At 40.5% G+C, this 12,677-nt stretch overlaps 1 protein-coding gene across 1 annotated transcript in view; it reads left to right on the top strand.

Moving 5' to 3' along the window:
* GYG2 (glycogenin 2) overlaps positions 1-12,677 on the top strand; it is a 251,993-nt gene that overhangs the window by 207,321 nt on the left and 31,995 nt on the right. The window contains exons 8-9 of the mRNA XM_078657607.1: positions 3,087-3,306; positions 11,847-11,966. Coding sequence (XP_078513733.1) covers positions 3,087-3,306; positions 11,847-11,966 — 340 coding nt within the window. The remainder of the gene's footprint in view (positions 1-3,086; positions 3,307-11,846; positions 11,967-12,677) is intronic.

Genomic DNA, 12,677 nt, shown 5'->3' with positions numbered 1-12,677 from the left:
CATGCCTGTACTTGGGGTGCTAGAGGGTGTCAAAGTGACACCCCCTGCACCCTTGCAGGATTCGGTATTTACTGAACCTGTAAATACCGATTCGGTATTTCACATTGATTCCTATGGGCTTCAAGGCCGATAGGAATCAATGTGAAATACCGAATCGGTATTTACAGATTCGGTAAATACCGACTCTTACAGAATCGGTAATTTTTTACCTACATCTGCCCCCTTCTTATTTACCGACTCTTAAATACCGATTCGGTATGAGTCGGTATTTAAGAGTCGGTAAATACGAATTACCTACATCTGGCCCTAAATCCTTAAAAATGGCTGAATGAATTTACACCAAATCACAAAAAGGATGCTTTCTGATTAAAGTTAAAGAAACCAAACATTTCTTTCCTATGGGAAAGAACTCTGACCTTATGTACCTACACAGTGTGGACCGCTACTGTGTAATTGTATTTGTTTATTTTGTTTGATTACGACGAGGCAAGCAAACTGTCCCTAGAACATCTATCTATCTATCTATCTATCTATCTATCTATCTATCTATCTATCTATCTATCTATCTATCTATCTATCTATCTATCTATCTATCTATCTATCTATCTATCTATCTATCTATCTATCTGTCCAAAACTTCAATTCTACCTTTCTGAGGGAACACCAAGGGTCCAGGGCCTGAGGGGCACCACTTGGTGGTCAGGGGATTGCTCCAGCTAGATCTGGATGGTGGTGCAGGTTGTTGTGAGTTTGTTATGCCCCTTTCGACTCTCAAGAGGAGGCCAGCAGACTAGTCCTTGGAGTCACTCTGGGAGTCCTGGGTTCAGAAGGATTTCCAAATCCCTCTATCTCAGGCAGGATTTCAGCAGAGCAGCAATCCAGCAAGGCAGTAGTCCAACAGGGCAGCAGTTCAACAGAGTGGCAGTCCTTTCCGCAGCACAGCAGTCCTTTTTCCTGGCAGATTATCCACAGTTACAGAAGTGTACTGAAGAGTTGGTTTCTGAGGTCCAATATTTATTCCTCAGCCTTCTTTTAAAGTGAGAAAAGCTTCTAGTGGTTTCCCTTTGAAGTCCACAGCTATCCTGCCTTCCGTGTCCCGGATCCAGATTAATTACAAGAGTATGAAATCCTTTGTGTTGAGGCAGGACACAGCCTTTTCAAGTGTAAACAGGGCTGTGCCCAGCCCCACCCTCCCATCCTGCCAGTCATGTCCCATCCAGGCACACCTAAGCTCTCTATTGTATGTGGCTATCTAGGAGGAATATACAAAGCTCAACTGTGAGCTACACCCAGTCATGTGACCCAGAGACAGACTGCAAGCACTAAATAGCTAAGTCAGGATAACACCAACTTTCTAAAAGTGGCATTTTCAAAATTGCAATTTAAAATCCGGCTTCGCCAAGAGAGAACATTTTTCATTGTAATTCCAAAGACACCAAACATGAACTGATTAGCGGCTCCCATTTGGAAATTATCACTGTAAAAATGAGATAAGGTAACTTCAATGTTATCCTATAGGAGAGGTAGGCCTTACAGTAGTGAAAAATGAATGTAATAGTTTTTCACTAACAGAACATGTAAAATTAAAAGGTACATGCCCAACTTTTTAAATACACCCCACCCTGTTCTCTAGGCTGTCCAGGGCCTACCCTAAGGGTGACATTAATGTATTAAAAAAGAAGGTTTGGGCCTGGAAAAAGGTATATTTTGCCAGGTCAAAATGGCAGTTTGAACTATATACATAGGCTGCACCGACACAGGTTTCCAAGGCTTCGTAAGTGGGTGGCACATCAAGTGCTGCAGGCCCATTAGTAGCATTTAATTTACAGAGCCTGTGCACAGGTAGTGCCACTTTACTAGGGACTTATAAAATTAATTATGCCAATTGGGTATAAGCTAATATAAGGAGAGAGCACAATCACGTAAGCACTGGTTAGCAGTGGTAAAGTCTGCAGAGTCCTAAAGTCAGCAAAAACGAAGTCAGGAAAACAGGAGGATGGAAGGCAAACATTAGGAGAGAACCACACCAAGGATGCCAGGTTTAACAGAGCGACTTTTATTTTGGTTCTCGTCCTTTTTTTGTCCCAGTCTGACCCTGCCTCAAAGATGTTTGCACAATACAGTCAGTGAGCCATTATCAGGCCTGTTCCTTGATTATTAAGCTAAGGATCTTGTCAAAAATAATTGTGGATTGCCAAAGACAGTGGATACTAGAATCTAGCTAGGTTCACATATACACACACGAAGATCTACAATTACACTGAAATACATTATGGGGGTTATTACGATGTTGGGCAGATGTACCGTCTCGGAAACGGGACCGATCGACCTCTGGTCAGTGGTCCCGCCCCCCGCCTGCTTCATTATGATGCAACGGAACACTGTTCGGGCGCATATTCCCATTCCTTTATGGGAGCTTGTGTTATGGCCGTAACACAAGCTCCTATAGAGGAATGTGAGTCTGTGTTCATCCCTGAACCGGGTTGCAGGCACCTCAGGGTGCCTGCCACCCGGTGCAAGGATGATCAGGGATGTCCCCTCGGCCCCCAACCGGAGGCGGCAGAGGCAAGGGGGTCCTGCTAGGAGCCCCTATACTCACTCTACAACAGGCTTTCCATGTCGGAAAGCCCGACATGGAAAGCCTGTTAGAGACCGAGTATCGTAAACCAAGGGGAGGAAAGGCCACCCTTTGGATTGCTGCCTGGCCTCCGACTAGCCGATGGGCTCTTGAGCCCATCGGAAGCCAGCCGGAAGGACTGGGCGGATTAATTTCCGACCGCCAGCATTGTAATGTGGCGGTCGGAAATTAAACCGAGATGCGGCTCGGAAAGCTGCAAACCGACGGTCAAAGCCTTTCCGGGCCGCATCGTAATCGGCCTCCATGTGTTAAAATGTCACCTACCGCCTAGTAGGCAATTTGTTTCAAACTTAAATAGTGCAATCGAAATTGAGCACTACTTTCTTAGATAAAGTACTGTGAATAGTCTCTTATTGGTTTTAGTTGTTGTTAAATTAGTCGTAATGGGAGTAGCTTGAAAACAAACATGATCTTTTTTATCATTTATTCCATTATCTCAAACGCACAGATTCAGGTCAGATGCCAAAGTAATTCATTTTCTAGGATCGATGAAACCCTGGTCGTGCAAATACAACCCCCAGAGCAGATCGATAACAGAAGAGGGGACATCATTGGGGAATCAACAGTTGGAATTTATTGTGCTCTGGTGGGAGACCTTCATTTCCAATGTGTTACCGTTACTGGCAGAACATGAAGACACCAGGGATGCTGAAAGCCCACAAGAGAAGGTAAATGCAGATCTGGAAGACATTTTGAATAAAATCTTGCTAACCTTAGTGGATATTTAAAATGATAGAAGGCAAATGGTTTCTGCTGCATCTAGCTGATGCCTCTTGGATCCTGAAGACCTAATAAATCACCATGCCATGAATTTGGACTGATTTAATTTTTACCTTGGATATGGCTGTCGGAGCCTGGTAGTTTGGTGTGGTATTAGATGTTTGGTATTGTACTATATCATCACAACCTATATATCACCTGACAAAAATACTGTGCCTTGATTATTGTTTAGAAAAATATCGTTCCATTGGAGTTAAAATATCTCTCCCCAGTGGAGCAATATTTTAGTAAGGAGTATTTAGGCCATTGTAGGTATCTTGGCAATATTTTTGTTATTGATATTCTAACATACAACCCCAGAGAAATGCTTGGAAGAGCCTTCCATTGCCCTTGTAACAATGCTCAGATCACATGAAAATGTAAATTATCCCACTATGTCAGGTATTGGCCATGAGCTAAATTGTGTCTGTTTCTGACAGCCCTATCTATGCAAACATTACCCAGTGCTACGAGTCCCACCAAACTATGTATAACTGCTTTAGCCAGGACATCAAAAACCTGCATGGAAAAGATTGGGTAAGCAGTATGGTTGGTGCAGAACAATGCGGTTCTTGGTGTTGGCTATCTGCCAGACATAGTTATTCAACTGGACGATAACCTTTTGTTGCTTGAGCCAGCGTCGACAGTAGAGTTTCCCAACCTTTTGTGATCAAAAAGCAACTCTTTTGTGTCAATCAGAATGATGAGCAATTTTCGAACCATCATGGAGCATATGAGTGTAGATGTGTTGAAAAATGATTAGAACATGAACCAGTGCACTAATGTACATACTATACAAAATAAAAACATTACAACATATATAACATTATCTGGGGAAATGTTTAGAGGAGAAAAACATTGTGCATTTCAGAGCCTAGCATAGGCCAGTGGCTGCAACCAAAATGTGAGCAAATTTATAGACTACGGTGCCGGAGGTGTGGGCTCTTCTCAAGGTTTGTGTTTTTTAAAAATGGTACTGGGCTAGATAACTTTTCAAAATTGAAAAGATTTATAATAAATGATCTTACCAAAATCTGAGTTGCTGGAAAATAGCAATCAAAGGAATCCCACAGTGACCTCTATTAGTGATAGACTTAAAAGTGATTGAAAGATATGTGTGTTTGTTTTCACAGTTTTTACTTGCTGGAGCATAAAGTCTTGAAAAAGATTCAAAAACCATTCTGTAAGCAATTTGTTGGCTTTTCAATGTACTTTTGGGAAATTAGTGACAAATGATGTATGTTGAAGAACATTAGGGCAGTGACGTGGATATAAGCCTGTTTATATATAAATATCATTTTACAATGACGTTGTAGGGTTATCCCTAAGGCAACTGTAGAGCCATTTAGTGGCAAACTGTATAGATTAAACACATTATGCACTAACACTGGTCATCCCTTGGTAGGATTGAAAGATCGCTTACTACATAGTTGGTTGGTGGGTCTTCTTAAGGAACAGCTGCTAAATATAGAGGAATTTGTAACTTTAAATATTTTAGTTAGGTAACATTAGTCAAAAAATGGTGGACTATAAAAGCGCTTCTGTGGAGGTTACGATTGTCTCCAACAGTTTTTGGGTAGTTCCCTGGACTGCTTGAAACCCAAATCTTAGCATACTTCTCTATTTTCTCTAACGTCCTGTTTATCCCACTTTGCAAATTTCCATAATGCATCTTTTAGCAATTCATGCTCTACAAAATTGCAGAATTTCCCCAACTTGCAAACATTGCAAATTCTAAAACAGCCCTATTAGTACATCTAGTGGAAGGTTCCATTCCACCATTCTATGATCAACATTTAAAACTTTTTCATTACTTGTCCTGTATCAGAGCTGTCATTGGTGAGTGCAGCTTTGCGAAGTGCCTGACATTGACTCAATTGTAGAAAAGCATGTTGTGATCAACAGTTCAACATCTTACCTAGATCCACCCGGCAAGGTGGCCTGCATTTTCACTTGCTAGGTTTTAATCTGTTTTTATTCTCTGTTGTCAACCTAAGATACTAACAAATTGCTAGGCCTACATCAATAGGAGTTGCGTTAAGAGATTCAAGGCACATAATTTTACATAAGCACTTGTAACCCCTTCAATGGCGGAGGTTACACTTACAAGGGCCAAAACGAAATATAATTTGGGGGCGAAAACCCAATTTTTGATTCTTTCTCAATAGCACTTGCACAGTTCAGAATTCATTAAGTTGACACTTATTGTAACATCCAGCTAGCACTCTTTGCAATTTTCCAAAAATGCCCAAGCTATTGCTTTGCATTTTTTCTTATTTCTCCAGTTGATTTTGCAGACTTCCACAATACCAACAGGTTATATTTGTCTGGGAATTATATCATTCCCAGTTAAGTCACTATAACATTCAATAATTAAATAGAAAGCTTGAAGTGTTCATAATGTTCTACTGCCACGATTTTGCAGTTTGCCGTAAGTCTCCGTCAATCACACATTGCTGTTTTTCATAAGACTCCTAGTTTGCCTGCTTAATGGAGTTTACGATTCATGGTGTTTACTTGACTCTGGCTGGTTGTATGTCATTACAACGCGGGTTTTTACTCCACATGCCATTACAACCCGGGGATTACAACGTAAGTCATTACAACGACTTTTGCTGGAGGGAGCTGGATAGTGGAATAGTTTAATTTTCTATTCCAACTCCAGCCCACGTTGACAGTAGGGAAGGTGTTGGATAGAAAATTAAACTATTCCCTATCCAACAGCGCCCTCCAGCGAAAGTCGTTGTAACGACTTTCGTTGTAATCCCCGCGTTGTAATGGCTGTTCTCCCTCTGGCTAGTCTGGGCATGGGTTCACTGGGTTAGGGTACTCTACTGTGGGCAGCCGCCTTGCTTGGTTGATAGTGGTTAATTTGGACCATGTATCCATCTCTTGATGTGCCAGTAGATAAGAATTTAACAACACAGTCTGGACAGGGGCAGGGTCTGGTCCAATATCAAGCTTGAAGTAGAGGTTTTCCGGGTCTCTTTTACCACCCCCAAGATGCTCTACTCATCAGAAACAACTTGATGCCTCCTTCTATTGACTCCAATAGGGTCTTCAGCAGGAGGCCTGCAGCTTCCTTTCTGAGAATGAACTCACCATTAATATCTCAAACCTAAATAACATAGGCTAGGGAAATAGCAGCTGTAAGAACAACCAGTCATAAACCGTTCTCCCACTTCCTTCAAAAGATAAGAAGTGCTTTCCCAGTGCAACAATGTCTATAAAGAGATAGAGGGTTATGTTATCTGGTGAGCAACATTTTCGGAACCTGTGAGCGTAATGTTGCTCATGAGCTACACTTTTGGCACCACTGGTCTAGAGTCCTAAGTACAAAGATTTTTTGGAGGCCACAAATGGCCTGATTCCCAGAATCAGGACATTTGTAACAGCAAAAAAGCATTTTTAAATGTACAAAAGCCAAATTTTAATTCGGTATTTGTAAGATGCGTGTTTAGGGTGCCCCTTCCAAAAACTGATTTACAGTTGTATGTATTAATGCTTGACTGAATTACGGTTGCAAAGCATTAATTTTTTTTGCGACTACTAAAAGTTAGTAGTAACCATTCACAAATAGGAAGAGGTCTCCAAAGGACCTCTTCCCATTTGAGAATTAAAAAAAATATATCCCACTAAAAGTTAGTAGTAACCATTCACAAATAGGAAGAGGTCTCCAAAGGACCTCTTCCCATTTGAGAATTAAAAAAAATATATCCCATGGACCACCGCCTACTTTTGTTTTTCTTTTGAAACACGTTATTTTTTTCCTTTAAGGAACAGGCTGCTTATCAAAGAATAAAAGTTTGCTTTAGTAAAAAGCGATTACAGAGATGGTCGTCTGCTGAAACCAGCAGGCCATTATCCTTGTGAATGCTTTGATTCTGAGTGGCTCACAAATTGTGACCTACCTCGTTAATAATCATGAGGTAGGTCGATTTACGACCATGCTAGGAATCGTTAACTTAATATATATTCTTTAGTACATTAAGGATTGCAATTTTCAAATTGTGTTTAGGTAAGAACCGCAATTTGGAAATCGCTATTCCTCAGTTTTGTACCTATGCCCCTTAATTGCATTAGAATGAAGCCCTTCAAGGACTGCAATACAAGAGTCACTGTGGTGATAAAACATACTATTTTAGAATCTGCAAACATCTGCAATCTCTCTTGGTGAGATCGATCAGTTTCATTGCAAGTACTGAGTATGAACTCTTGCATTGGAGGAGAGAGTTGCAGCATGGAGACAATGCATTTGGCTTGCAGCACAACTGACTCTTTGCATCTTGTTCCGAACATGATCCTCCTTTTGCAAAATATTAGTCACAAATGGTGACTGGTATTTTTATGAGCAGTAAAGATTTTTGAGAACCAAACCATCAACTCATAGGTCAGATCTTAAAAATCAGAATCGTACTGAGTCACTATCTAACCTAGCTCATGAATATTAATGAGGTAACTCACAAATTGTGACTCACTATGATTGAAGGCCCTTACTGGGATGGAGGCCTGCAGGGGCCAGCAAACCACTGTGTCTGTAATTGCCTTTCAATAACGTAAAGGTTTTTTTTTTACGCAGCTTATTTTACTTAACGGAAACAGGACTGAATTTAAAAAGAAAAGTTCGCTTTTTTATTTTAGGAGTTTACAGTGCTCTTCTGCACCACAAGATTTCCTTAAACTTTTTTTACATTCATAAAGAGGAAGAGTTCCCTAAGGGGGCTCTCCCCTTTTGCAAATGCATGTTGGCAAGATATCAATGATTTCGAACTGGATTTTGGTCACAAAACATTGATACATAAGATACCGATTTAGTATTTGGAATGGACGTCCACAACACACCCCGGCAGATACTTAATCAGTATCCATTTACAATCCCATTGTAGGACTCAGAAAACGTTTTCTGACCCCTAAAATGGGATTAGTACATAAGAAAAAATTACTATAACGGTGTCAAGCACCGAACTGAAGGTTTTGCGACTGTTGAAATGCTTAGTACACCTGCCACTTGATTTTTACAATCCTTCCAGATCTTTTTTGTGTTCAGAAAGTGAGTCAGAGGAGGTAGTGAAAAACACATTGCACCACACTATAGAATGATCCAAAATACCTAAATTGCGAAGAAACCTACTAGTCATTCAAGACCCTACTCTAAATTTGACCCCGGTTGATACTGAACACCGTGCATTTGGGTTTTACTAGGTCCGCTATTTTCACAAGTGCCTCCATTTCGGAATGAGGACCTAGATGAATTAATTATATTTAAAACTACAAAATGCTTTAAAAGGTTGTTCATAGTGTTTGACAACGACAAAGATCATCTTGATGATCTGTCAGTTGTCTAACTTAAACACACAGGATGTAAGCAAGTTCCATTAAAAGGCCACAAATTCAATCACAATTAGTAGCTTGTTAAAATATTGTATTTGTATTTTTCCCGAAATTTGATGTAATGTAGGATTTGATGTTGTGTCCATGAGCAATTCTGATGGGCCTCATAACACGAGTTACTGGGGGGCATATAACCAAGGGCCTCATCGCCGCTTTAGCGGGAATTTTTCCCGCTAAAGCGGCGATAATTGTATCGCCCTATTACCTAGCTCTCGCTAACACCAGTTAGCGACAGCTAGTAGGAGATAGCGGGCATTTAGGTGCCCACTTTGCATGTCAGCGATAATTATCACTAATGACATGCAAAGTGGGCGTGCCAAGATGTTAGCGACTGGAAACAGTCGCTAACATCTCTATCTCCTATTACCAACTTTTGGAAATAATCGTGCTAAGCGCGATTATCTCCAAAAGCTAACGCCTGCCCAAAGCTGTTCTTAGCCATGTTATCCAATGGTAGGTGGATAACATGGCTAAGAGCATTTGCTCGGTAATGCATAAATATCGCGGACTTTACAGCGATATTCATGCATTTCGGACGATTTTTATCGCTTAGGAGATAAACCTTGATAATAGCAAGGCTCCTAAGCGATAAAAATCGGTAGAGCGCGGCGATATTAATGTTGCCGCTAAACTAACATAGCGATAATTATCACTAGTTGCTGGTAATATGCCCCTGGGTTCTTTGGAATTACTCACACAGAGATTTTAAGCATTTTGGAATTTCAGTGTGAAAACATGGGGAATAACATGCAAGAATTGATGTGAAAAAAACTGATTCCCAGGGGCTTAGTGTGGGCAGTGAGATTCCGGTGGTGTGGAGCTCAAATTCCTAACTAAAAAACAGTGGGCTGAAGGGTGGAGGGGTGAGATGACCAAGATTTGGGATGGACTGTTTCCATGAGGAACAGGGTCAGGACTGATTTTTATTAGGTCGACCTCTGACTAGAGTGGCACACTGGGTGAAAAGCGATGGGTTGGAATGCTACCCTAGCGAATGCCACTGATTAGACAATTTGCAAGTATTCACCCCATCACCTTTTGGGTGATGGATTGCTAGTAGTATGCCTGGAAACCAAAGACTAGTGCAGCTTTCCAGTTCTACTACATTGACAGTAGTACACTTGAAAGCTGCTCCAGTCTTAGGTTTCCTGACAAACTACTAGCATTCCATCTCCAAGAGTAGTACACTTGCACCCATTCAAGGAGTACTTCTATGGGTGCATATGTACTATCAGCCTGATTCATGTAGGCAATAGCGCTCGCAAAAGGGCCAGATTCTGAGAATCTGGCCCTTTGCGAGTGCGATTTTTGCATTTGGTATTCACAATCCCAAATGCAAAAATCGCTATTTAAGAAATCGCATATTAGCGAGGAATGGCATTTAAGGAATCTCTAATAGAGATTCCTCAAATGCTATTCATGACACATCAAGAAATTGCGATTTTGCACTTTTGGGGCCGCTATTTACCGAGAGGTCAGACCTGTCGGTAAATAGCAAAAACTCAGAAAAATGCTTTTAAAAGCATTTTTCTAAGTTGCATGTTGCACACACACATGTCCTTTGGACATGTGTGTGCGCAACACCTGTACAAATGTGCATTTTAGGGGTGCTACAGGGCGTCCTTTGGACACCCCTGGCACCCTTAAAATCGCTATCTTATTTGCGAGTAGCAAATTGCTACTTGAAAATAAGGGATACTCCCCATTCATTCCTATGGGCCTCTTGGCCCATAGGAATGAATGGGGAGTTTTTGCGAGTAGCAAATTGCTACTCGCAAATAAAGAACATGTAGGAATCGCTATTTTATTAGCAATTCCTACATGAATGCCGTTTTGCGTGTCCTCAATAGCGAGTCGCTATGATTCGCTATTAGGGCCACGCAAAACGGCATGTACATGAATCAGGCTGTATATCTTTTTGTAAATCAGTCACTATATGGGCCTGATGCACAAATGCAACTTACACTTTTGAGTAAGTTTACTCTTTTTTGGCTACTCACAAAATCAAGTGTAAATTTTCACCAAAAGGATCATTTACATGTCTCCACCAAATTGAAGCGACTTTTGGCTATTCTCAAATTGCATATGGTAGTACATTTTGTAGTGCTACAATAACAGTACAATATTCTGCAAAATTCTATTCACAAACTGCACTTCTAAAGTACTGCTGCAAAAAACAGTAGTGCTTTAGAAGTGCAGTTTATGAATTGCATTTGGTAGTATGTGTGTATTACTATTACAGTACTAAAAAGGTACTACAATAGGCAATTTGTAAATAGCCCCCAGGCCATTCATGTTAACCCCAAAGTAGTCATGTAAACCTTAAACATGGCCTAGATTCTTATTGTAGATGGAGCAACATTATAGTATAAAAAATCAATCATTAAAGGTGCTTGCACAGCGCACATCCTGAACTCAAGTATTTAAAAGTCACCTCATTTGTGAGATAAACTAAAAGGAGACTCTGAAATACAATGTATGACTAGGATATGCCAATATTGATTCCAGGTTATCTGGTTTTACATTTTGAAATTCAGTCACCAGAAAAGGTTACTGTTTTGTCTCTTTTTCTTTGCGTACATTAAAAAAACGACACAGACAGAAAAGGCCCGCCTCAGGGCCCTCTGGCACACCTACCAGGTCAAACTTGCACTTATTTGGGTGTTGTCATACCCAATAAAAAACCCACCTACAGCAACGCCCTACGTATTGCCCCATATTATTCCACATATATATATAATTTCCATAATTTACCTATCCCCAGAAAAAGTAGAACCCCCAGTATCGGTAATCCAGAGAAGGGGAAATAGAGATTGTTCTGGGTCACTTCTAATGTGGTCCTAAGCATTTTATGCATTGGAATGACAACTGACTCCACCGATAACACATTCTTCTCTGTTGTTATGTATGATGTAACATGGTGTATCATGGAACCCCAGGTTGAAAACAACCCCCTTGATACCTAATCATCTTCATTTCTATATACAGTTTGGAAATGAGAGCATAGAGGCTTACATTAACAAAAATTCATATTTTGATTATTATTTCTTTTTTTTAGCATCATTACGGAGGAATTGAAGTCACAATGAAAAGAGAGGACTCTTTCTCATCTCAATCAACCACACCAGTCCTGGAGGCAGCTGCACCAATTTCTCCTCTGGGTTCACCTGAAAGAACTGTAAGCCACTTACCGACCGTAAATTTAAGGGTCTCCTACAAAAATGAACCTCCTAATGGTTTTATGCCAATTGACAAAATGCAAGCACATTTACCCCCCTGAATTTTTGCTCACATAAACAGTGACACTCTAAACAATCTATTTTTCTGAGACATGCATTTTTTTTTTACCAAAAATAATTTTGAATTGGTTTAATGTACGTGGATATTTACCATTAGACCAGTGTCATGACATGATTGTAAAATATATGCAATACAGCAGTTCTGTACAGGGTTAATTATTATTAAGACTTCGTTAATACATGTTCCTTGTCCCAATGATTTCTTCTTTCTAAAGCCAGAATTCATGTTCTTTAATAATAGTAGCTAAAGAAGTTGGCAAGCAAATACTGCAGACGAAGAGAAGAAATGGGGCATATTACCAACGATTAGCGATATTTATCGCTAACTAGGCTTAGCAACGAATTTTTTATCGCTAAGCATCGCCGGAAATTATCGCTGAGATAACGTGCTATTAGCAGCGTTTATCTCCAAAGCGATAAATTTTCCGGCGATAGTGTGAATATCGCTGAGAATACAGCGATATTCATGCATTAGCGACAAAATGCTCTTAGCCATGTTATCCACCACCCATTGGATAACATGGCTAAGAACTGGTCAGAGCAGGCGTTAGTTTTTGGCAATAGCGGGAATATTTCCATCGCTACGCCTG

This window comes from Lissotriton helveticus, chromosome 8 (genome assembly GCF_964261635.1).
Source record: "Lissotriton helveticus chromosome 8, aLisHel1.1, whole genome shotgun sequence".
Taxonomy (NCBI): domain Eukaryota; kingdom Metazoa; phylum Chordata; class Amphibia; order Caudata; family Salamandridae; genus Lissotriton; species Lissotriton helveticus.
This window is presented reverse-complemented; position numbering and strand designations above follow the sequence as displayed.